At 48.3% G+C, this 26,080-nt stretch overlaps 1 protein-coding gene across 6 annotated transcripts; it reads left to right on the top strand.

Moving 5' to 3' along the window:
• The first annotated feature begins 932 nt into the window (after positions 1 to 932).
• On the top strand, positions 933 to 24,791 carry Mtmr4 (myotubularin related protein 4). Of its 6 annotated transcripts, XM_085829692.1 has the most exons (20): positions 1,140 to 1,177; positions 1,825 to 1,953; positions 2,316 to 2,360; positions 6,203 to 6,292; positions 6,625 to 6,741; positions 7,854 to 7,936; positions 9,494 to 9,654; positions 9,764 to 9,860; positions 10,049 to 10,162; positions 11,381 to 11,577; positions 11,753 to 11,881; positions 12,359 to 12,470; positions 12,959 to 13,154; positions 13,391 to 13,576; positions 13,656 to 13,826; positions 13,971 to 14,125; positions 19,904 to 21,290; positions 22,373 to 22,483; positions 22,722 to 22,810; positions 23,026 to 24,791. In XM_085829692.1, the coding sequence occupies exons 3-20, from the start codon at positions 2,358 to 2,360 to the stop codon at positions 23,201 to 23,203; spliced, it is 3,576 nt and encodes a 1,191-aa protein (XP_085685818.1). In that variant the 5' UTR covers positions 1,140 to 1,177; positions 1,825 to 1,953; positions 2,316 to 2,357; the 3' UTR covers positions 23,204 to 24,791. The 6 variants fall into 6 exon arrangements, with proteins under 6 accessions (XP_085685819.1, XP_021031766.1, XP_085685818.1 ...); XM_085829693.1 differs by lacking the exons at positions 1,140 to 1,177; positions 1,825 to 1,953 and adding an exon at positions 933 to 1,005; XM_021176107.3 differs by lacking the exon at positions 1,825 to 1,953 and having other exon boundaries at positions 1,088 to 1,177.
• Positions 24,792 to 26,080: the final 1,289 nt, after the last annotated feature.

Below are 26,080 nucleotides of genomic sequence, written 5' to 3'. Positions count from 1 at the left end.
CTTCAGAAACCAAGACGTGAGGACACTAGCCTAGTATCTCAGGGCCTAGACCTACTCCAGGACTCGGACTATCCGCCGAGAATCGGAATCTTTGCCACTTCTGTTTGGTTAGTAGTGGCGCGGATCACGAAGACCTCCAGCGTTACTGGTGACCTGCGTCCGGGTGCTGGCTCCAGGCGCTTCAGTCTTGTCCCTCTACCCCTTTTACAGACTAAGAAGCCCCAGCTAGCTAATGGCAGTCAGACCCAGTTTTCCTCTCTTGGCTGAGAGACTCTGGACTGGCGGCAATGCAGGTCTCGAAGGACGGCAAGGTTGGTCGGTCGTTAACAATCGGAGGTCGTTAAGAACCAGTCCAGACACGCAAAGGGAACCGCCAGCGCTGCCAGTCCGAGAGCTCCTTCCTCCCAGGCCTTCTAGGAGGGTCTTTCAAGTTTTCCATTCCTGTGGCTTCAGCAGTTCCCGAACCCAGTTCTTCTCTTTCGCAGACAAAAAAAAAAAAAATCCAGAAGGATTTTCTTTTCCATCGACCGGGGGACGAAACACGAGACTGATGGAACCGAGAGGTTGGGAAGGGACCTTCCCCTTTCCTAGCCGGCATGCTTTCCTTCCTTTCTCGCATTACTGGAGCAAAACAGAAACACCACTGGGTTAAAACGCTGAGCCACCGCGAGGTCATTTGAGAACTACCTCTCCGGCGGGGTCGTCACCGGAAGTGACTGCTACCATTCCCTGCAATGTCCCGCCCTCCAATTGCGCTACCAGTAGGCGACGGGCTGCCGTACTTCCTGTCCCCTGAGCCCTAGGCTGCGACCCCTCTTACTCCTCTTCCATTGGCTGCCCGAGGGACGCGCTGTGATTTCCTATTGGTTGCGTCTGCTCTCTGGCGCCAAGCCTCCTCCCTCCGGGTACTGTCTGGTCTCCGGGTGCCGGATAGGTTACAGGCTGAGAGGGCGTCTGCCCACTGGACCAGTGAGCAGCGTGGAGAGTGAGGGCGGCGGCTGCGTGGTGAGGCAGGGCGGGACTTCGCGTGGCTATTGGCCAGGGCGGGTAGAGGCTAGAGATACGATTGGTTGGGGACAAGGGACCGTGGTGGGGTTCGAGCTGCGCGGCCTCAGCAGCTGCGGGAGACGGAAGTGGTGAGAGCGCGGCTTTGGAGGGTCGGGCGGACGCCGCCTGGGTGAGTCACTGTACCCCGTGCACTGCCAGCCTGGGAACCACAACGACCAAGTCCTGCCCGGCCCTCGCCGGCTCTCTTGAGTCCCGCCTTCTGTCATTTGGGGCTCCGCCTCCGAGGCCTTGGCCCCGCCCCTAAAACCTGGGCACCTGGATCTCCTGGCTGCTTAGCCCGTCCTCCCCCACCCCCCACCCTAAGACCAGAGTCCCTAACTGTGAGAACCCTGGGCCTCCTAGGCCTGGTCCTTGTCGCTCCCTTCCTCTCTCTGTTTCTCAGGCCGCGAGCCAGGGAGCCGTGAGGCAGCACCTCCGGCTGGCCGCTTGCGGGCTCCCCCGTGAGGGAGGGAAGGTTGGTAGGATCACAATGGAGGCTTTAATCGCCGTAGCCTCCTATGGGGCTCTGCTGCACACCCCTCGAGCATACCAAACATGAAGGAGTGTCAGTGAAATTCAGACCTGGCTCCCTAAGTGGGCCCAGGAGGCCTTAACTTGAAATCCTTGTTAATTCGACCCATTTGACAGATGTTGTCTCCCAGGCCGGACTGGCCTAATTCTGCTCCTGTTGTGTGGCCTCCTCCCTCAAACCTTCACCTACTTGGTCTCAAGTATGCTCAGCAGGACCCGGCCAACCCTGCTGCTCTTTTATCACAGGTTGTGGTCCTCTCCCTCTTGTCCTCTGCTCTGGACTCTGCCCCCAGTAACAGGTCAGGTGGGTGCTACTCCTAGACTCAGAGACTGGCCGAACTGCCCTGTGGATTCATGCCCCTACCAGGGCCAAAAGTGAGTCCCAGTTGGGCAGTCTTCGTCTCTTCAGAGTTGGCATTTCTCCTCTTTTGTAGAGAGCAGGGTTTGGAGTGCTCTACTGCTGGGTGTGGGGATCAGAACGTTTGAGTTCTGCTGAGTAAGCTAGGATGATACTTAGCCTTGCTCAGGAACTTTTGTGGTGGAATTCTCACCGGGCAGGGTCACTTGTTGCTTCTTCCATTGCCTGACTGGTGTGGTGACTTTTTGAGACGCCGTATCCTCTGTGGTGGAGGAAAATGAGTTGCAGAGAAGTTCAAGGGTAGACCTGTGTGACATTTGTTGATTCTATGGTGATGTTAACTACCGTGCACTTTCCTCTTGTGTTCTGTCTCCTTTAGTGACGAGCAGGAGCAGGCCGCCAGGACCCTCACCAAGGTAGAATGGTGAGTAGCTCCTTTCCCCTCCTACCACTGTGTGTCTCATCCTCCAGTCTGACTCAGGGAAGCTGCCCCACCTCTCTTGGCCCTAGTGTCCCTGGTTACTCTGTTCACTTCCTAAATAGGCTCATTTGCCCTGATACCTTTTTTTTTTTTTTTTTTTTTTGGATGGGCAGTGTTGTTTTGAGACAGGTTCTTGCTGTAGAGTCTTGGTTAGCCTGGTACTAGACATGTAGCCCATGCCAGCCTTGAACTTGTGGCAATCCCTCTTTCTCCCTCCATCTCCTAAGTGTTAGGATTGCAGGTGAATGCAGTGTGGGACCTTGTACATGATAGGCAAGTACTCTAACACTGAGCTATGTATCTAGCTTATGGTTTCTTAGGATTGAAAAAAATATATGTCGGGCACTATATAGCACTGGGCTCAGCAACTTGTAGTTTTTCTCCGTGTTAGGCCGTTCCTTCTCCATACTAACAAACTGCTATATTTTGGATCCGCTATAACCTCGTACTTGGATCCCTGGTTAAAACTATGCATATTCTGGTTTAAGAAAACAAGTCTTTCTTATCTGAGATTCCTGAACTTCAGGGCGTGGTGGCACAGGCTTCTAATCACATCAGTTGGGGACAGAGAAAGGTGATTCTCAGTGACGTCAGCCAAGTCTTATGTAGTGAGTTCCAGAAAAGACTCCATGGTTTTTTGGTTTTGTGTTTAAATCAGATCCCTGAACTTCCAGTGAGTCTCATGAATAGATTGTTGGTGTTGTCCCAGGAGTGATTCCACCCAAATTGTAGGCCTTTTCCAGCTCCCAGGTGTTACAGTCTATTAAGCCACTGCAGGTGACAGCTGACTGAATATCTACCTGGCCAGCCTTCTGATGGTGTCCTCAGTATCATTGGGGGTGGGTCCTCTCCGTCCTGGTGGGAGAGCTAGGGCTCCAGCCGTTAAGATGAAGAAGATGCGCCTGAAGCCCTTTCCAGGCAGAACCTATCCTTTCTATCTCTTCAGTTCCTTCCAGGGGTCACAGGTTAATGAATTCAGCCAGTGGTGGATTCCCTCCTTTTCTGGTTCTCTCTGTGATGTGTGCATTAGCCCCGGCTCTTTCCAGAGAGCCTACTGCTGAACCTGCTCCCTTGGACTGATAGCTCATCCCCTATTCCAACTCGGTGGTGCACTGAGAACGCTGTGCACTCCACAGTGAGTCTCCTTTCATCTTAACACCACCACTTAGAACTGCACCATTTCTCTCTAAGCCTACAGTCTCACCGTGACATGCGCTCGAGCTTTATTCTCGGAGTGTTAGGGTGATGCTTGCCACTGCTGGCCATTATTGTAAGTACGTAATTAAAAATTCATCCCAAGTCCCCCCAAACAAAAGCCCTGGTTTGTGAGGTTACCAGGTACAGGAAGTGTAAGAGTTTGTAGTAAGCTTTCTGTTACTTTTGGAAACACCAAGCGGCTTGCTTATCACTCACTGCTTATTCCTTGGCTCTCTACCCAACACTATTCATTGCTCTACTCCTGGGTTTTGAGTTTTGTGGTTGTTTTCGTTGTTGCTTTCTATAGCTTCGGTGGTCCATAATCCCAGTTCTTCTCTTAGACTAAGAAGTTCTTCCAAAGGATTTTCTTATCTGTGGGTGGGAATCAAGGGAGAGATGGAACTAAGGAGGGTTTGGGAGGATGGTAAGATACAAAGTCCAAGGGTTTCCCTTACAGAAGTGTGGCATGTCCACTACGATAAGACTAGACCAACAGTCTTTTTAAGAGGACAAACGGAGGTTAGTGTAAGCAGGGAGGCAGATGAATAGAGCGTGCTGGGCCGTGGTTTCGGAGGGAAAGAAGGAAGGCTTGGGGCTATAAAGAACGTGGGGAGAGCTCCATCTTAGGATCTGCAGCAAGCGTAGAGAGTGCTCTGGGAAAAGGGAAGAGGGTGTGGGAACTGTGTGACAAGCTGGGTGTAGGGTAGCACACCTGGAAAGATGGGAAATGAAAAGGTGTGGGCAGACTCGCTTCTTCTTTCTGAGCGGTCCTGGGGCGGGCCCTCGTCCCACTCTTAGAATGTCCCTAGAGTTCCCTGGAGAGGTGGTGGTGGTGGTGGTGGTTGTCTCCCCCGCCGCCCAGGTTGCGGGGAGGGCGGAGCCAGGGCAGCGGGTGGGGCGGGAGGAGCCTCTCTGCCTCCGCCTTCGCCTCCACCTCCTCGGCGGTGTCCTAGGCGCTCCCTTCGCTGAGCTCCCCTCCCTTCGCTCTTGCCGGAGGGCGGAGTCGGGCCCGCTCCATTGTGGAGAGGAGGGGAGAGGCGCGCGGGAGCAGAGGCTGGGTGCTGGCGCCAGGGCGCTTGCTTCTGGCCGCGGCTGCATCAGGCGGGCCCCGCAGCCGGGATGCAGCGGGCGCCCGGGGCTGGCGGGCAGCGCAGCGGCTCCGGGGACATGTGCTCTGGTCCAGACAGCCCGCGACCATGAGCCTGACCGCCCGCGTCTCCTGCTCCATGCTTAGCTGCTTCGTAAGTGCCAGGCCTGTCCTGCCAGGGCCTGGGGCGGGGGTGGGGGGAGCACCCAACGCTTGCTGTACCCACAGCCCCGCCCAAAGACCCCGACACGACCCCAAACCTTAGGGACAAGGGAAACGGGTTAGCTCTTTTCTCTGAATTGCTTCAGGAAAGCGGGTACTGGGGATGAAAATTCTGTGATTCTTTCTGGCTCTGCAGCCACTGCCCTTGACTGCAGATTTCCAGGCCCCGCCCTGCAGGGGTACATCCCATTACCTCCTCTCCATCTTGGTCCCACCTGCCACATCCTTGCTTGGGGATGTAGGATGTGCCTGGTAGGCTGTGTGGGATGTTACGGGGCTGAACTGAACGAGAAGCTTAGATGTTTGTGAGCTGTCTCTAGGTCTCCAGTCCCCTCCCCCTCACATACTCCATCGTTCACCTGACATACCAGTCTTTTCTCCTTGACTGTCCCCCAGACAGTCTCTTTTCTCCATCTTCCCTGCCTCTGCAGGATTCTGTATCTCTGAATCATCCCCAGTCTTCCCCTCCTCCCCCTGGCTAATGCTCCTTCCCAGCTTCCCCCATCTGTCCTCTCAGATGTCGTGCCCCCCCCCCTCACCCTCCCGTAGGTGTCTGCCAGGCCTCTTCTCTCCCCTGGCTGTCCTTGGGTCTCCTGCTTCCTCCCTGAGTGTGGATTCCCTCTTTTCTTCTCCCTTGGTGTTTGGGAGCAGAGTGACTTCAGCTAGCTATGGGTATTCCTTAGGAATTCCCCTCAGATCAGCAGGCGGGGCAGGTTGCTTGGCAGGTAGTGGGGGCTTGTCAGTATCGAGAGCCCAATGGGAAGATCAGCTCAGCTCCAAAACACCGCTTCCTTTTTGAAGGCATTCACAAAGGCCCTCTAGAGGCATGGGACTGAATCCCCCCCACCTCCTCCTCTTTGTCTCCACCCACCAGGTTGATGCTTGAGTGGCTGGAGGGGCCTGCTTTCTTTCTCTCTAGCCAGCTACCTCAGCTGGCTCCTGTGCCTCAGGTGCCTCTCCGAGCCCTGCTCCTGTCTTATTCTGGTAGGAGGCTTTCTTAATTCCCTCCCTTCCTCACGGTTTTTGCAATTTTGGTTCAAAGGAGAAGTCTGTTTAAGCGGTACAGATTCTCTGTTCCTCCTTGGCTTAGCTCACGTTTCCCTGAGTACCACTTTATTCTACCCCTCCTCCAGCCAAGCCAGGTCTCCTTTCCCTCCTCAAGGAGCCAGAACCTTTAAAACAAAGGAAGGTGTCTGTAGGTTTGTTGGTAGAGGAGCAAAGTGAATGAGCCTTAGGAGCCAGGTGGGGTGGCAAACTCAAGGTTATGGCCTCCCTGCAGGGTGAGGAGGGCCCCCCCAGCCTGGAGTACATCCAAGCCAAGGATCTGTTCCCCCCCAAGGAACTGGTGAAGGAGGAGGAGAATCTTCAGGTAAGGAGAACAGGAGGCTCATGGTGGGAGGGGCTTCCTGCCCAGTTTGTGTTCCAGACTTTTAAATCTTTAGAGGATCTACCAGAGCCCTGGCTTCCTCCTCCTGGGCCTCTGAAGGGGGTGGGCTCCTGTATTTGTCAGTCTGTGTGTTATTGGAGCCTTTGGCCTTAGGGAAGGGGAGAGGCAGTTTTCCTGGACAGCAGATGACCAGTGTCCTGACTTGACTATCCTGCATCATCTCCCTTTCCTCAGGGGCTGCTATAGAGCAGGGCTGCTGAGAACAACAAGGGAGAGCCTGGACTGTGGGCTGAGGGTTTCTCTGACCTTTACAGGTACCCTTCACAGTGCTGCAGGGTGAGGGAGTGGAATTCCTGGGCCGGGCAACCGATGCCCTTATTGCCATCTCTAACTACCGGCTGCACATCAAGTTCAAAGACTCTGTCATCAACGTAAGTCCTCGTCTTGTTTTCTTCACACCAGACTCAGAGTCCCCATCTGCTTCAAAGTGGCGTTGTTCCAGTGCCTTACCAAAGTATGTCTTCACAAAGAGCTGGGATTTCCTTCCCATTGGCCTTGCTACTTCTTAGCTCATTTCTCTATGTACAGGTTTATCTGTCTCTCTGTGTACCCTGGCTCTCCTGGAACTCCCCCTGTAGACCAGGCTGGCCTCGAACTCAGAGATCCGCCTGCCTCTATCTTCCCAGTGCTAGGATCAAAGATGTGCATCACCACTGCCTAACTTCTTTATTCTTTATTCTTTTTTTTTCTTTTTTAATATATATGGGCACACTGTAGCTGAATAGATGGTTGTGAGCCTTCATGTGGTTGTTGGAAATTGAATTTTTAGGACCTTAGAACCTCTGCTCGCTCTGGTCAACCCGCTTGCTCAGTCCCTGCTCCCTCTGGCCCAAAGATTTATTTTTTATTATAAATAAGTACACGATAGCTGTCTTCAGACACCCCAGAAGAGGGCATCAGGTCTCATTACAGGTGGTTGTGAGCCACCATGTGGTTGCTGGGATTTGAACTCAGGACCTTCGGAAGAGCCAGTCAGTGCTCTTAACCGCTGAGCCATCTTGCCAGCCCTAGCTGCTTTTTTCTTACTTTATGTTTATTTGTTAGTGTCAGTCTGTCTGTCTGTGTACCATGTACATGCCTGGACCTCAGGAGACCAGATGACTAACCTGGAGTTAGAAGAAGTTGTGAACAATTGTGTGGGTGCTGGGAACTAAACCTAGATCCTCTGCAAGCACCTACTCTTAACCCCTGAGCCACACTGGCATTCTTTATTAGAAGAAGATAGACTTTGGAGCCGGCAGATGTGGCCCCTTTTCTTGCACTGTCACTCTGTGTCACCTTGGGCAAGTGATGATGTCCTCCTTATGGAATAAAATCACCTGCCTTCAGGATTCTTATGGTATTAACTGGTGACATTCGGGCAGCACCTGGCCTGGTCCCCAGGACTTAGCAGACCGCCAGCAAGTGCTGACCTCCCTCCTCTCACTGCTGTGTCACCTTCCAGGCTGGGGGCACCTGGCCTCACTTTGCTCTTCCACTGCAGGTGCCCCTCCGGATGATTGACAGTGTGGAAAGCCGTGATATGTTTCAGTTGCACATTGCCTGCAAGGACTCCAAAGTGGTGAGGTGAGCACAGCGGGCCTTGTTCATGGTCTCTGACCCTCGCCTTGTGCAGACAGACCTCTCTGTTGCACGCTACCCTTGGAGTAAGAGGATCAACTCCACTTTCTGTTCCCCACTGGAGGAAAAGGTGACAACTCACTTCCCCGTTCTTAGTCAGAAGGTCAATTTGCTAACCCATTCTGTCTTGACCTGAAATAAAATGGGGATGGAGCCGTTGTGAGGACTGACTGCTTGAGGTAACGAGTGCGAGCACTGGGTTCGTGTTAGGCACAGCGCTGTCGCACAGCGCTCTCACTTAAGTAGTGTAAGTTTATTGAGCAGTCTGTACCACACAGTTTATGTACTGCAGATATAGCCAAGAACTCATAGACAAAAATTCCTGCCTTAAGGAGCTTATATTCCAGTGGGGAAGCGCTAACAATAAGTAAGTGAAATACTTATAAGCTTAAAATTGAAAGTAAAATCAAGAAAAGTTTTTGCAGCTTCTAGCTTTAAACAGCTGACCGCAGAAAGCTATGTAGATAAAGGGTGATTGGAGTCAGGCTCTGAGGAAAGTGACTGAGCAGGTATCTGAGTGAAAGGTATGCCGAAGGGCAAGGTGAGTGCAAAGGTTCTGAAGTGGGTGTGACCCCTGCCTGCAGATCAGAAGACTGGCAAGGTGCTCACGTGGCTTGGAGGAGTGCATCTGAGTGCGGGGAGTGGGATGTGAGTCACGAGAGCAGGGGGCAGGGCTCGCAGTGGCCGGAGTTAGCGTTGACTTTGAGGGATCTAAGGAATCTCTGCAGGGTTTGAGCACAGCAGTGATGTGATGTGGTTAATGCTTTATGGGCCCACGCTGGCTGTCACCTTGGAACCAAGTAGAAGAAAATGGGGACAAAAGCCAAGGCTGAGGCTGAGTAGCTGGTTAGGAAGCTGCTGTGGTTAGCTCAGGTGAGAGGCCATGGCACCATGCCTGGGGCCAGTCCAGATTCTGGATGCAGCCAGTATTTGCTATAAATTGGTTATGAGAGAGAAGGAACTGGGAGGACCGGGCAGTACTTGGAAGGGTGCTCAGGGGAGAGCCTGCTGTGTGCTGAGGTCTTTGGCAGACTGGGATAATCCCTTTGCTCTTTTCCTTTGTGAAAACTAAAGTCGAGTTAGTAAGGCCCACGTGTGCTGCCCAGAACCGCCTCCTCCGTACTCCAGGCACATTGGGAGTCAAGAGAGGAGAGACCTAGAAAGCCAAGAAAGGCTTCAAGGAAGAGGTGGGACTGAAACTGTCTTTAAAACATCAGTAGGGTGTGGCTGAGGAGGAAAAAACAAGGAAGTAAGATTGCTGGGAGCAGGACTTGTGTCTCATAGGAGGTATTAGCACTGGCTGGTAGGGTGGCCATGAGAATTGTCCCAAGAGACAACTCTTAGGTGCTGACGTCTCCTCCCCTCCCACCAGAGCCACTTCCTTAACTCATGCTTTGCAGTTTCCTTTCTTTGATAGCCTTTTTGGGGCTGTGTTGTTTACTCTTGACCCCATGGTCTGTCAATCCCTTGCCTCATCCAAGCCTGTGGCTTCTTGCCTGGCAGGTGCCACTTCTCTACTTTCAAGCAGTGCCAAGAGTGGCTCTCAAGGCTAAGCCGGGCCACAGCAAGACCTGCCAAGCCCGAGGATCTCTTTGCCTTTGCCTACCATGCGTGGTGCCTGGGGCTGACCGAGGAGGACCAGCATACCCACCTGTGCCAGCCAGGTGAGGCCAGGCCTCTTGGGAAATCTGCTTGTTAGCCCACAGTCCCCTCCTCCTTTACCCCTGGATGTCGGTGGTGTGGGAAGCTGACAGGCTGGGGACTGTGTTGCAGGAGAGCACATCCGATGTCGACAGGAGGCAGAGCTCGCAAGGATGGGTTTTGACCTGCAGAATGTCTGGAGAGTCTCGCATATCAACAGCAACTACAAGTGAGGGTGCAGGGCTTGGGTGTGAAACATAGTCCATACTCAGACTTTATGTTTGAATGAAATGTAGCATGTCTAGCTTCTGGGTCCATGAGGGAGGAGGGCTCAAATTGTCCCTGTTGTCTCAAAGCCATCTCCTAGGATTGGTACTCCATATTAAGATCAGGACACCCTCTCCCGTCTTTTCTCAGGCTGTGCCCTAGTTACCCCCAGAAGCTGCTGGTTCCTGTGTGGATCACAGATAAAGAGCTGGAGAACGTGGCTTCTTTCCGCTCTTGGAAACGTATCCCTGTTGTGGTATACAGGTGAGGCAGTGTGGATGGGAAATAGGAGGCAGTCAGTGGAGAGGGATGGTGCCTAGCAGGCAAGTGACAGGAATTATTCTAAAATAAGAACCTTTGGTCCGGAGAGATAGTTCACTGCTTAAGAGGGCTTGCTGCTTTTGCAGAGGACCTGGGTTCAGTTCCTGGTATCGATAGCAGATCAACCATCTGTAATGCCAGGAGATCTGACCCTCCTCTGTGGCCTCCGCCGGCACACACGTGGTGCACATATGTATGTCTATGCAGAACACTGATACACCGGCACACATGTGGTACACATATGTATGTCTATGCAGAACACTGATGCACCTAAAAGCAAATGATAAAAAAAAAAAAACTTATGCAGAATCTCAGATTTTTAATCTCAGAGATAAAGCTTTAGTGAAATTGGTTTTTTGTCTGTTGTTTTTGGTTGTGTGTATGAGTGTGTGTGTGTGTGTGTGTGTGTGTGTGTGTGTGTGTGTGTGTGTGTGTAAAATACTGCATTTACTAAGAGGTTGGAAAGCTGGCCTGAGGACCAAATCAGGCCTATATCCTATTGTATGGAGTAAAGGTCTCACTAGGCCTATTAGCCATTCTCTTGCCTCTTGGGTGCTGGAGTTATAGGTGTGTGTCAGTGTATTCTGTTAGGGCTATTTATTAATACATGGCAGAGATTGGTAGTGACTTACAAAGCTGGAAATTTGGGCTGTTTTTTTAGTGGAAAGTTGGCCAATTCCTATGTAAGAATGTCAGTAAATAAGCCGAATGTGGTGATGCACACTTTCAGTCCCAGCACTCTAGAGGCAGAGGCAGGGGGATCTCTGAATTTGAAGCTACCTAGAGTGCTCCGGGCCAGCCAGAGCTAAACAAAGGCTACCCAAACTGAGACAGGTAGTAACCATGAGGGTTAGTATGGTTCACGCTCTTGACTCAGGCTGGTCTCTTGGTGCATAGTGGAACAGGTACTGTGCAGATCTGACGAGCCAAGGTCACAATGGGAGTATAGGAGCCATTTCACAAAGAATGTGTGTGATAGCACTTCGAAAACTATAAAGTGTGCTAGAGATGTTGAGGCTTTGGAGTGCTATTTTTATGACCTGGATATGCTGGTAGCCCTTGTTGGCTTTGGAGACCTTGTTCTGGCCCCATGAGGTCTCTGCAGTAGGCTTCTGGAGGCTTGGAATACCAAGGGCATTATGATTCCTTCTGTTTTGTCAGACACCTGCGCAACGGGGCTGCCATTGCTCGCTGCAGCCAGCCTGAGATCAGCTGGTGGGGCTGGCGCAATGCTGATGATGAATACCTCGTCACGTCCATTGCCAAAGCCTGCGCCTTAGACCCAGGGACAAGGGCCAGTGGGGGCTCCCTCAGCACTGGGACTAATGATGCCAGTGAGGCATGTGACACGGATTTCGGTAAGGCATGGGTGGTGCTAGTGCCCCTAGTGATAGGCCCCAGTGAAACCATGGGGAAAGATGACAAAACAGCGTGGGCTCTTGCCTTTTGGGAGGTGGAGGTCTGAGCGCCCCAAGGCTAGGCCACCACAGAGCGGATGGCTGGTTCTGAGACTTCTTCCTGCTCTGTGTTTAGATTCTTCTCTGACTGCATGCTCTGGGGTAGAGAGCACAGCAGCCCCGCAGAAACTGCTGATCCTGGATGCACGGTCCTACACAGCAGCCGTGGCTAACCGGGCCAAGGGTGGAGGCTGTGAATGTGAAGGTATTGTGACTACCTAGTGTCTGCAGTCGCTCAGGGTTCTGAGGCGGCTTTGGTCAGGAGGAGATTGAGGGCAGCTTGGATATTTGAAAGAGGCAAATAAACCTACATGGATCCAGGGTTCTGTCACTTAGGAGCCGTGGTTATGAAGTAGAAGTTCCCTCCTAAATTTTCCTTTCTCATCTGTAAAATGAGGATGATTCTCGCCTTGAAAGGCTGTCAGAGTAGTTAGCTCTCAGAGAAGATTGTTGGCCCAGAGCAGCCACCAGTTGGTGAGCATTTCTTTTGTTGTCCCTCGTGCTGCTGCCGTGGACATTCCTGCTTGAGTATCCAGAGGTGAAAGGGTGATTAGGAGTCTGTGCTGCTGTCCCAGAGTGTTCTGTCTGGCCAGGGAAGCTCTCTTGTCCACCGGGGTTGTTCTTGTCCTGAGTGGCTGTTTCTGGGGCACGTCTGTATACTCCCATTTCCTCCTGTCTGCAGAATACTATCCGAACTGTGAGGTCTTGTTTATGGGAATGGCCAACATCCACGCCATCCGGAATAGCTTCCAGTACCTCCGGGCTGTGTGTAGCCAGATGCCAGATCCCAGCAAGTAGGTGTTCTCTTAGATATTCCATGCCTTCCACTGCTGTGCCTTAGCCAGTACTGCACACCCATAGAGGATTTGAAGGGGCGATGGGAAGATTGGGGACTTCAGTGTCTGAGCACAGTTGGGTGCAGTGCACCACATCCAGGAACACTTCTACTCCTTGAGCGGCGCTTTGACATGGTCATAGGCCATTAGATTCTTTTTTTCTAGATCGTTGTCCTACCAAAGAGAATAGAGAACTGGGAGAACCATGGCTAAGTAAACATGTGATGCCTCCCTTCCCAGTTCCTCTTTTGATTCTAAGAAGCTCTTACCTCTCTGTCTCATTCCCCTACCTTCTAGCCAAATATTTCTTGGCAGAAAAGCCATGAGTTAAATTCTTGGTTTTAGCCCTTACTGGGGATTTTGTTGGATAGAGCTGGCTGAGGAGGCAGAGACATGTGGTAGCCCTAGAACCCTTAGTGATTCCGTTTCTTTCTGTTCTTGCACAGCTGGTTGTCGGCACTGGAGAGTACCAAATGGCTGCAGCACTTGTCAGTGATGCTAAAAGCAGCTGTGTTGGTAGCCAATACGGTAGATCGGGAAGGCCGGCCTGTGCTGGTACACTGCTCTGACGGCTGGGACCGTACACCACAGATTGTAGCCCTGGCCAAAATACTACTGGATCCATATTACAGGACTCTGGAGGTACTAAGAAGGGATTAGTTTTAAAGAACAACAGAAATGAGGGAAGACGGGTGGCATCAGGCTCTCTGGAAGTGTCTAGGGAATGTTTCAGTAGAGGACATGGTGCCTTTTTGTCCTCTTCCAGGCTTAGACTTAACTTCTTTATAGCTGCCAGCTCCTACCTTTGGTCATTCTCTTAGAAAGCTGGACCCAAACCTTTCCAGAGCTGCCTTGTGCTTAGACTGGTCTTTTTACAGGGCTTCCAAGTGTTAGTGGAGTCTGATTGGCTGGATTTTGGGCACAAGTTTGGAGACCGCTGTGGCCATCAGGAAAATGCAGAGGACCAAAATGAACAGTGTCCTGTGTTCCTCCAGTGGCTTGATTCCGTGCATCAGCTGCTTAAGCAGTTCCCCTGCCTGTTTGAGTTCAATGAAGCATTTCTGGTAAGTCTTAAAGCCTGTGGCCAGGGTTGGAGAATTGTGTCCTGAAGGTCTCAGGTTCACGCTTGTCTGGGCTTCCTAGGTAAAACTGGTGCAGCACACATACTCATGTCTCTATGGCACATTCCTGGCCAACAACCCCTGCGAGCGAGAGAAGCGCAACATCTATAAACGGACATGCTCTGTGTGGGCGCTCCTGCGAGCTGGCAACAAGAGCTTCCATAACTTCCTCTACACACCTGGTTCAGACATGGTAAGGCTGGGCGAGCCCTTTTCCTGCTGGACATCCTACAGGGAGAGGAGGCTGAGCCAGTGAAAATGATGTCTAGCCAAATGTTTAAGGAAAGAAATGAACCAAGGGCTCCCCTAAAATAATAACATCTGGCTGCTTCCCTAGGTCCTGCATCCTGTGTGTCATGTCCGGGCCCTGCACCTCTGGACAGCTGTTTACCTGCCTGCATCATCTCCATGCACCCTTGGAGAGGAAAATATGGATCTTTACCTTTCCCCAGTGGCTCAGAGCCAGGAATTTTCTGGTCGTTCTCTGGACAGGTGAGAAAAAAAAAAAAAAAACCTTGGTTTTCCCCTCTCCAAAGGAAAGCAATAATTGCTTCCTATTCTATTTCACCTCAAGATTATTTACCTATTTGTTTACATTTATTTATTGGTATATGTGGTGCTTGTGTGCTTGCACAGGCCACAGTGTACATGTAGAGCTCAGGGAAACTGCCAGGAGTTGGTTCTCTCTTTCCACCCAATGTGGGGTTTGGGGATTGAACTCTGGTCCTTAGGCTTGGTGACAAGCACCTTTTTCCACTGAGCCATCTCACTGGCCCTTATTCTGTTTTAATGAGCTTCTTAGAAAGAACTTCTTGAATCACTTAAGGGAGGAGCTAGCCTCGGGGTTAGACTGGAATGCACTGTTTTCAAGGTTTCACTAAGTTGTGTTTGGTGCTGCTGTTACCTGGTGTGGCACACTACAAAGGAGGGGAGAACAGTAGAGAAAGGGCTGTTCACAAGCTCTGTGGGATGCTGGGGGTTTGTTCCCACAGCTTAGAGAAACCAACCATCCTCAGGAACCACCTTGGCTCTGCCCTCAGCAACTTCTAGAAGCCGTTCCCAGCAGGGGATAGGCTTTTCTCTATCAGTAAAGGCCAGGTCTAAAGTAGCCTGTCAAGTTTGCTTCTGACTGAATATTTGGGGGAAGAGACTTGGTGAATTGAATTACACCAGTAATCCATGTTACTTTTTAAAAAATAAAGTCAAGCGTGCCAGGCAGTGGTGGCACACGCCTTTAATCCCAGCATTTGGGAGGCAGAGGCAGGTGGATTTCTGAGTTCGAGGCCAGCCTGGTCTACAGAATGAGTTCCAGGACAGCCAGGGCTACACAGAGAAACCCTGTCTCAAAAAAACCAGAAATCAAAAACAAAATAAAGTCCAGCGTTATAAAAGAAAATGAAATCTTCCTCCTGGTTCTTTTCCTCACAGATGTGCACTGCTAACACTGGTAAGTGTGTATCCAGATGTTTCTCTCTCTAGAAGCATCAAGAGTACCTCGAGCCCTCAGATGCAGGTTCTCCTGCCGTTCTCGGTAAAGACAATGCAGCCACTCCTGCCGTTATGGCACCTTTGTTTTTAAAAACAACTCCCCAGTGTTTTGTATATTGCTCTGCAAGTTCTCATTTTGTGTCAGGCTGTTATTCCATAACAAAAGATACCATGTTGATTTTATTTCCTTCTTTATATATATTATCTTTGAAAATGCCAGAAAACAAACTTTGTGTATACAAGGCAAATGTCCCACATTCAGTACATCCCTAGCCCCTCTTCATTGTCTCTATGGCTGCCGGGTAGTCAGAGGTTAAGTATCATTTGGGTTCCTTTCTGCCTGTTTTGATCATTTCAAGACTGTTGCAGGGAATATTTTAGTGAGCATCTGCATGTGAGTAAGCTATGGTAAAATCTCCATACTGTTTGCTATCTAAGCCAATTTAAGTGCACAGTTCCACTTGGGGCTGTAGAATGTATGCTGTTTATTATATTGTGCTTACATTTCTGCCAGAATTTGTAATTTCTGGAGACAAAAGTGCTCTGTTCAAAGGATGTGTAGTATATTTTATTTGAGACAGTCTCACTCTGTCACTGTTCATTGTGACTGGCCTTAAACTCATGAGTCTTCTGAATCAATACTGCAGTTACAGGCATGCTCCAAATCCCATATCGTGCAAATTTTGATATTGATTATTAGCTGAAGTTTTTGAAGTTAAAGTAAAATCTACTGACTGAATATTATAAAGTATAACAAAGAACTCATCCATCTGAAAATTTTGATTTTAGGCTCTTTTGAGCCAAGGCCATTGTCATGGGATACATCTCAGGGGTTTTCCTTTTCTTTAAACTATAAAGAATCTTTTAAAGGATCGTTTGGGGCTGATTTATATAGGACATTTTTTTTGAAGGACTAGTATAGGAACCATGGCTGTTTCTGTGTCCCAGATGGGGTTTTGTTTTGAGACAAGGTCTTCTGTATAGCTGACACTGACCCAGAACTCCTGATGCTTTTGCTTTAGGCTCTCAAGTGCCAGGATTACAGGTATGCGCCACCACACTGGGCCCTAAGAAGCATTTGAGCAAATATTTAAGTGGATACATAAATGCTTGGAATGAAGAGAATTATGAGTGTATTAAACATCTTATGGGAGAAAGGACCAAAGAAACAGGTGTATGAAAGATAGGTTTTTAGGGTTTTGTTTTTGTTTTTGTTTTTTTTCAAGACAGGGTTTCTCTGTATAGCCCTAGCTGTCCTGGAACTCACTCTATAGACCAAGAATCCACCTGCCTCTGCCTCGGGATTAAATGCACCACCACTGCCCAGCAAAAGATAGTTTTGAAGAAAACAAAACAAGCAAAAATAACTCTGGAGCTAGTAGAGGGTGAGAAGGATTTGTTGTTTTGAGACTGGGACTCACAGGTCTATCTGCCTCTGCCTTATCTTCTCAGCTTTCCCTTGGCTACTGATGGTATGAATATTCTGGATTTTAAACTTTAAGATGTGTGAGCCTGTCTTTGACTCTGAAGAGACTTTGGATCTTCTGCACTTTTAGTCAGATTAAAGTCAAAGCACATCAAAAGGGAAGAGGAAGAAACAAGTTATTGCAGGCTGTAGACAATATAGTGTAGAGCTTACTTTATGTGTGAGTGTGTGTGTGTGTGTGTGTATTTTAAGATTTTATTTTATGTGTATGGATGTTTTGCCTACATGTATGTCTATGTGTCACTTATGTGTCTGGTGCTAAGGGAGATCAGAAGAAGGGATCAAATCTGGGAACCAAACTGAAGTCTTTTGTAAGAGTAGCAAGTGTTCATAACCACTGAAACATTGCTACAACTGCATTTTGATTCAGTTGTCAGTAATATGATAGCATAGGAAGTGATTATGGCCTACTAGTAATGGAAATCTGGAGAATTTACCACTGAGCTGGGTAGAGACATAGGGACTAGCCACCGCTGCTAGTGTGTAATTTATTTATAAAAAGTTCCTGGAAAAGAGGAATATATTCAGAAGTATAGTAGAGACATTTTCAGTAGACTCTGGGGTTGGTTGAAAGTTGGAGACTAAAAGTGCAGAATGCAGAAGAGCCAAAGTCTCTTCAGAGTCAAAGACAGGCTCACACGTCTTAAAAGTTTAAAATCCAGAATATTCATACCCATCAGTAGCCAAGGAGAAGTTGAGAAGATAAGCCAGTTTGCAGAGAAAGAAGAGATACTGGGAGAATGGTATTGAAGTATCACACGATAGCAGAGTAGAGGTGTAGTACAAGGCAGCCCAAATGGAGAAGGTTGGATCTAGAGGACTCACTGATGGAAAGACTTTAAATGTTTCCGTTACAGCTGGCTTGACTTCCTTTGGTTATACCTTTTCCCAGACTAAAGGGATTATCCTCCTGTCTTTCCTTTTCTATTAAAAATCCAACAAATGGTTTTATACTCAGTTCAGGATCAGTGCTTTCTATGTAGCCTTCCCTGGCCATGTGGGCTGGCCTAGCCCACTTCTTCTGAAGTCCTCCAGCATTATTGTCTCTTCCATCCTTATTGGTTAAATCTTTGGTGCACGTAGAAATCAGCTATGAAGGTTGACACACTGTTTGAATTTCAAAGGTGCATGGGAGTCACATTCTTCTATATAGTTGAAAGTTTCTGTAATAAAAAATAAAGCAAGAGAAGACAAAGTCAGTTGTAACTTTTTAAAAGTATGCGGGGCTGGACTGGGGGTGTAGGTCAGTCAGTACTGATCATATGCGTGAGACTGGGTTCAATCACCAGCTCTGCCAAGAAAAAAACGGTGGACAGAGGGACTACAGTTATTTAGGCCTTCCTCTTAACCATTCTCAGTTAACAGGTTTTGAATGGACCTTGGAAGCCAGGTCTGTTGTTTGCCAACTGTTGAGCTCTACTGACCTGGTCTATTCAGTTGGCATACTGCCAGTGCAAACCTGACATGGTCTTCAAGCTTATTCCTTCATTCCTTATATCACTGGCCTGCTTCTGTGTTGTGTGTTGGGTATTCAAATGAGACATAGGCCTGACCTCAAGACACTTTGGTAGAGGGAGAGAAACACTTTGGTAGGGATTATTTGTTCAACCCTTACTCTGGCTCTAAGATGTAGGTACTTTTAACTTTTCTCCCACAAATGAGGAAAGCAAGGCTTAGAGAAATTACATTGGAAAGTTCCAAGGGGGAGATTTCCGACCTGACTGTGAGCTGGATCTCTAGTTTCGTGTAAATGCCAAATGCAGAGACTCGTGCCTTGTGCTTGTAATCCTGGCTCTGGGGAGGCAAAGACAGGAGATCCCTGAGGCTGGCTGGCTGGCCAGTTTAGCCAAGTTGGCAAGCTTCAGGTTCAGTGAGAGATCTTGTTTCAAATAAGTTGGAAAGTGACTGAGGAAAACTGCCAGTGTCAACATATGCACACGTGTTCTCCTGCACACACACAAAATTGATCACAAAAGTAAAAGCAAATATAAAAATATTATATGTACTATAATAAATGACAAAAGTGGGGGCTGGAGAGATGGCCCAATGGTTAAGAGCACTGACTGCTCTTTCAAAGGTCCTGAGTTCAATTCTCAGCAACCACACAGTGGCTCACAACCATCTGTAATGGGTTCTGATGCTCTGTTCAGGTGTGTCTGAAGACAGCTACAGTGAACTCACATATATAAAATAAATAAATCTTTAAAAAACCAACAACAAAAAACAGCCCGGCAGTGGTGGCGCATGCCTTTAATCCCAGCACTTGGGAGGCAGAGGCAGGCCTCGGATTTCTGAGTTCAAGGCCAGCCTGATCTACAAAGTGAGTTCCAGGACAGCCAGGGCTACACAGAGAAACCCTGTCTCAGAAAAAAAAAAAAAAAAAAATTACAGTAAGTACTTAGAGTAAGCTATGTTGTAACTTGGCGTGTAGAGGACTTTCTGTGAGGGCTGAGTAAAGCCACCTGAGAAGAAGCCAGTGAAGTGTCTCTTATTTCCTGGACAATTCCCCTAGGTTTTTATTGCTCTAAAGATTTTGTACTGCAGTAATAATCAGGACAACCATTTGTGAAAATGCTTGCCACCCATTTGGTGACTAGGAGTGCTTCTTAAGTTTTTTGAGTGATGTCTACTAGAAGTTTCCACAGGGTTCTGAGAGATGGAGGGACACACTGCTACTAAGTCTAAAAAAAATGTATATTAAGTCATGCCTTCTTGATAAGTTTGTGGTTAGCTGTCTAACCTTCCGACATCTCTATAAGGTATAACATTAACATCTGTAGAGGTGATAACAAAATACCTGAGAGGTTAAATCATGCATTTCCTGGTAGTTAATCACTATGAAGGCCAAAAACCTGTAGTCTTTGACTGTGACAGAAAGTGGCCTGAGGTTCAGGTGTGGCTCTGGCTACAGTCGTGGATGTAGGATCCTCAGCAGGCTGAGGGCTGTAGCTTAGTGGTAGAGCATGTGTTTTATATACACAGCCCCAGATTCAAATCCAGCACAGATTTTACATAGGGAGATGCATCAGCATTGCAGGCTCCTGAAGCCATCAACTTGTTTGGGATGGGCCTGGGAGATTTTTATAGGTTGACAACTTATAGGAACTGGGGACAGCTAAGCATTCTGGAAGATGAGTATGTCTTATCCTTTGTGCAGAGTAGACTCCCGGTGATCTTCAGTTATTTGTAATATTTGATGTCTTATCAACATCAATTTTGATACTGCTTTGATGACCTAAATGTGTACCTTGGAAATTGTTCCCTTTTCCTGACCTGGAGGCTGTCTGTCATTCCAGGTTACCTAAAACCAGATCCATGGATGATCTGCTCTCTGCCTGTGATACAAGCAGCCCCCTCACTCGTACTTCCAGTGACCCTAACCTGAATAACCACTGTCAGGAGGTCAGAGGCAGCCTGGAGCCCTGGCACAGCAGTCCTGAAGGAGCAGAGACAGTCATAGACTCTGGAGTTGGAAGCCCACAGCTGACTGTGGGAGAAATGGGCCTTCCTCCTCCTCTGCCCAGTAGCCAGAAAGACTACTTGAGCAATAAAACTTTCAAGGGTCATAAAAGTTGTTCTCTTAGTTATAAGTTGCTTAATACTTCTGTGTCCTGGGAAATGAAGAGCAACACCTCTGAGATCAAGATCCTGGAAGAAACTGAAGCACTGGCCCCGGACCCTCCAGCCCAAGAGGAGCAGGGTAGGACTTCTGATGGCTTAGGGAAGCCACCTGAACAGTTTCTAGAGAAGGAAGCTGTCAGCTCACTCTCCAGTGTCTCTAGCAAGTGTGGTGGAGCCTGTGATTTTCCTGAGCCTCCCCAGGACCTGCTAACAGGTATTCCCCAACAGCCCCATCTAGACTCCATGCAGGTCTCGCCCTCAAGGTTCACTCCAGATCACAGTCAGGGCAGCCTTTGCAACCCACCAAGTGTGGCCAGCCAAACTCCTCCAGAGCCAAATACTGACCTCCTCAGCCAAGATCCCCCTGGTTCTACGGCAAGTATCTCCCACCAGGAACAGCCTAGCTCTGTGCCGGATTTGATCTACAAGAAGGAGGATACTGGCAAGAGAGGAAGTAAGAATGGGCAGCTGTTGGAAAATCCTCGCTTTGGAAAAATGCCATTGGAGTTGGCCCGAAAGCCAATTTCTCAGAGCCAGATCAGTGAGTTCTCATTTTTAGGGTCAAACTGGGACAGCTTCCAAGGGATGATGACTTCCTTCCCAAGTGGAGAGACCACTCCTCGGCGCCTGCTTGCTTATGGCTGTTGTAGCAAGAGGCCGAGCAATAAGCATATTCGAGCTGCAGGGCCCTGCCTTGGGGGCCAGTGGGCTCAGAGAGAAGGGATGAAATCTCCTGTCTGTTCTAGTCATTCCAATGGACACTGTACAGGCCCAGGAGGGAAGAACAACCGGATGTGGTTTTCCAGTCATCCGAAGCAAGCCTCCAACACAAAGCCCTCTCTTCTGAGCTGCCCTTCCCCAGTGCCTCCTCTCTACCTGGATGATGATGGACTCCCCTTTCCCACGGATGTGATCCAACATAGGTTACGGCAGATCGAAGCAGGGTACAGGCAAGAGGTAGAACAGCTACGTCGACAGGTTCGAGAGCTTCAGATGAGGCTAGACATTCGTCATTGCTGTGCCCCTCCAGCAGAACCCCCCATGGACTATGAGGATGACTTTGTAAGTATTCACCAACACCCACCTGTCCGTTACCACTTGCTGAGTACTTTCTGTGTGCCACTGAGTTAGGCGCCCCCATCACAATGAAAGACGAGTAACCATAGTGATTTGTCTGAGTGTTGGGATCAGGCAAGGCAAGTAGAAGGCTCTCCTGAGAAGATAATGCTTAAGCTGAATGCTGAAGATTGATATTTGGCCAGGTAGACAGTAAGAAGGAAATAGCATTTTCAGAAGCATGGAGGCTGTAGGTGCTCCAGTGACATTGCTTAACAAAGGGGTGGGGTGTGTGTGGGTATGAGTGTGTATCCATGGCGTGTCCATTTTGTGCTGGGATTGTAAGGGAGACGGGTAGTATAAAGAGAGGGAGCCATGAGAGCTAATGGAGGATCAGCTTGATGAGTCAAGTGAGACCCAGATTAGGCGGCTGGCTAGGACTTTCATTCATTTATTTATGAGACAGGCTTCCTCTGTAACTCTCTGTACACCAGGCTGGTCTCAATCTCACAGAGATCTATCTGCATGCCTCTGCCTCCCAAGTGTTGGGAATAAAGATGTTTGTCCCTATTCCTGGCTTGGTTGGGATGTTTTAAAACAATCCAAGTGAGGGATAATGAGGGCCATCTAGGCTTTACTGTCCTAGCTGTTTTAGATTCTGGCATTGCAATCTTCAGGGAGCTTCTAGGCGCCATCTTGCCCCTTGCTATCTGCATAGATACTTCCCTTCCATTCATTCAATTACTCTCATTGCTGATAGAATAGACAGGACTAACAGCTTCATAGTATTCAGGTGATGCTTTAAATACGCAACCAAATTCTGTAAAGGCCAGATGGTAAGCATTTTTAGGTTGTGTGGGCTGGACTGCCTGTAAGACAACTATTGTGTGGCTCTTGTGACACAAAAGCACCATAGAGAATATATAAATGAATGACTATGGCCATGTTCCAGTAAAACTTGATTTTAGGAACACAGGGTAGATTTGGCTTCTGGGCCATAGTTTGCCAACATTTATCTAGGATGTAACAAATACAGTGAACAGCAAGTAATGAGGGGAGTAACGTGGGTGTCTTTGCCTACACTGCAGACGTGTTTAAAGGAGTCAGATGGCAGTGACACTGAAGACTTTGGCTCTGATCACAGTGAAGACTGCCTTTCAGAAGCAAGCTGGGAACCCGTTGATAAGAAGGAGACTGAGGTATGTATGTGTAGGCAGATGTATAGTGGGTACTTCATGCAAGCCAGTGGGTTATATTTCTCAGAAATGAATTACTGTGGCCTGAACTCTCCCCCCAGATACGTACTATCCTTTTAGGCAAGTAGTGACCAATCGTAAAATCCATCCTTGCCAGTTTCCTTTGGGCTACTTTCCGGATTGCAGTGTTGTTCTCCTCTTTGGACATGGACCTAGACTTTTCCTTTGTGCCTTCTGGTAGGTGACTCGCTGGGTTCCAGACCATATGGCATCTCACTGCTTTAACTGTGACTGTGAATTCTGGTTGGCCAAACGAAGACATCATTGCAGGTAAGACAAGTGTTTTTGTTTTGTTGCATATGTCATTGTTACTCATAATGTGTAGGGTTCTTGTATAGAGCTAAATTAATTTGAAAATGGAGCTATCTTAGTACTTTTGTTTACATCCAACGTTTTTATTTATTCATGGATACCCTTTTAGACTATTATTCTTTCTCAAAGTATGGATATTTCTGACGAGCTCCTCCCTCTCTGTCCTTTGGCAGAAATTGTGGGAACGTATTTTGTGCTGGATGCTGCCACCTTAAGCTGCCCATTCCTGATCAGCAACTCTATGACCCAGTTCTCGTCTGTAACTCATGTTATGAACACATTCAAGTATCTCGTGCCAGGGAACTCATGAGCCAACATCTGAAGAAACCCATTGCTACGGCTTCCAGTTGAATGCCAGAGGAAATGATCTGTCCATTTTTAGCAGGTTTGAAGGGAGGATCTGCTTCAGGTGTAGTCTGGAAGGTTCCTTGGTATGGCTCATGAACACAGAGCTCAAAGATACCGTCTTGAGAAATCCTCCTTGGTACCATGTGACCCGGAGCAGAGGAATTTGAATTTGGCAGGAGCTTTTTCTACTGGAGAGACCCTCACTTTGGGGTAATGGTCCTGACCTAGACCCAGAGTCTGGAAGCTTCACACTGAGTTGGTGACTCCAGCTTCTATCTCCTGGAGGTCCCAAGATGATTATTCATAAATACTGCCTGGTGCACAGTGCCCAAACAGCAATAGAAAGGCATACTTATAACCAAACTCCAAGTGATAGTGAGACCCAACTCTCCTCTACCTTGAAAAGAGCAGATCATAGTATATGAGATAGGAATTCCCATCCTATTTGAGTTGAACTCTCTTCTGTACCTCTGTGCTCTGTGTCTGTGCATGAAGGCTCAGTCTTTAGAGGCACTCCCTCTAGTTGATTAGCACTGTCTGCTGTGGAGTTTGGTTCAAAGACTGGTTTGGCAGATAAGGTTTGGATGCATTTTTCATCGGGCTCCTCGGCTAGCATCAGTGAATATTCAGTCTCAGAGGGACAGTTTTGAGGATTAAGACACTTGGAAACAGAAGAACTCTGGTAATGCTTAGTCTTGTGAGAACCAGTTATTCTGAGCTGTGAAGGCAGTTGTCACTCTTATGCAGTGGCTGCTTTTGAGGTTCACACTGTGAAGAATGAGAAGGGAAAAGCAAGATTATCCTTGTGAAATTCTGCTGATTGTGCCCTACCCTTTGCACCTGACTTTTCCTAGTTGTCCTGGTGCTAAAATGGAAGCTACACCTTGATCTCTCCTGGCATGAAAATAAAGGATTTTGTTGTTCCACTGCCCACTTCCCCCATGTTGTCTTTCCCTTGGCCGCTGCCTCCTCTGGGTCACACTGCTTCTTATCCTGAACACTTGACACCTTGAGGGTAGAATATAGCATTTGGTTTTTACCTCCTAGCATATGCTACTTGGTATGTGAGGGTTTCAGTACAAATGCTGCTGTCTATTTCTGTGCACTTAACAATGGAACCCAAACAGAAGGAAGAAAGCCTTGATACCAAAATTGGGAGTGAGGATGTGTCCATTTGGACCAAACACTTTGTTTTGTTTTATTTAGATTTTGTTTTTCATCTTACTATGTACCAGTGGCACTTAACCAAAAGATACAGTAATATAGCCATGTACTGTGGTTGGGACAGATACAGTCTCCTTGGCTTATAGGACTTCCTAGCTACATTTTCCTTAACGCATTAATGTGATGCTCACTCTGTGTTAAAACTGCAGCTGTTGTCTTTCTCAACTGCTACTGTCATGTTGCTTTCTAGAAAACATTTTTTTTTCATTCCAGACTAACCAGAACTTGCATTTAGAATAGGAGTCCTTTCTCCGACCTTTTCTTCAGTTCCACAGCGAAGCCTCTGTTCTCCTTTTATACTTGCCATGGATGTAACCTAAAAAATTTTGGCATAGTTAGGTCAGCCTAGCACTTTTTTTTTTTTTTTTTTCATTTTAATGGAGCTGAAGACTGGAGATTTTTTTTTGTGTGTGTCTGAGAAATTCCTAAGATCAATGAGAGAGTGACAAACTATTTGTCTCTGATACATAAAATTATTTTAAGCATTTTCTCAATCATTAAATGTTACTGCCAGTCATGAGTGGCTTTTTAATTACCAGTTTTCATTGCACTTCACTCTGTTTTCAGGGGGATTGGGGACATTCGGGGAGACTGTATCTGTCTACTTCGTGTGACTGTTTTGAGGGACTGTCCCATCAGTGAGCAGATTGCATGGCCTTGGAGAGAGACTCTGGGCTTCTGGCTCAGATGTGTGCATCCTTTCAGAGCTGTTGTGGGTGTAAGTGACATGATGTGGCCAAAAATCCAAACTGTGCAGTTGCGATGTGACAAACATGCAATGTGCTGTAAAAACTCAATACAGTTCAAATAAAATCTCTATATTAGTGCTGCTTTGTTGGGTCTTTTTATTTCTTACTGGTATTGGGATTGAGTCTAGCTTAATGGATAAAGTGTTCCGCCACTGGACTAGCCTTGTTGTACACTGAGTACCGGGGAGCTAAAGGCAAGAGGAATAAGGCAAGTTTAAGGTCCAGGCTGGGCTTTATAAAAAAAAAAAAAAAAAAAACAAAAAAAAAACCAAACTAGTATTCATGGGCTGTCCCTCTTTTATTTTGGGTTTGTTGAGTCCCCTTTCAAGTGAGGTTCATTTCTTCTCTGGGAGATCATAGCTGGTCATTAAGCACATATCTTCTTTAGTCCCTTCTGCCAGGTACCAAGGACCTCATCTAATTTGAATTTAAGGTGTAACTATGCTTCTGTATACAAGATGAATGAGTTCATGTACTACAGTTACTGTACGTACCCCCAACCCCCAATCCCTGTCATTTTTATTTGAAGAGAGCAGCAGTTCGACTGTTAGGGAAGACTGGAGTGGGTTCCTCTGTTCTCAGGAACCATTAGCTGTGTATTGCATGAGCGCACTCTGCGTTCTGAATCCCCCGCTGGCCGTCCTGCCCTGCTGGAGCCCCTCAGAGTTTGCCTAACCAGCCGCCTGCTTTCTCCTCGGGAACCACAGTTCCCTGGTGTGCTGCCCTCCTGGGACCAGACGGAGAGGGGCCGGTTCTGGAAGGCACGCGAAGGTAGCCTTGTGTCACTGTGTCCCCGCCGCGGCCCTCGAAGGCGTGCATCCCAACCGAGGGGGAGGGCGGGCTCGCGCCCCGTCGGCCACCACGCGGCGGGAACTCGAGGCCCCATTGGCCACACCGGAGAGCGTGC

Source organism: Mus caroli, unplaced genomic scaffold (assembly GCF_978045245.1).
Source record: "Mus caroli unplaced genomic scaffold, Mus_caroli_1 scaffold_13, whole genome shotgun sequence".
Lineage (NCBI taxonomy): Eukaryota > Metazoa > Chordata > Mammalia > Rodentia > Muridae > Mus > Mus caroli.
This window is presented reverse-complemented; position numbering and strand designations above follow the sequence as displayed.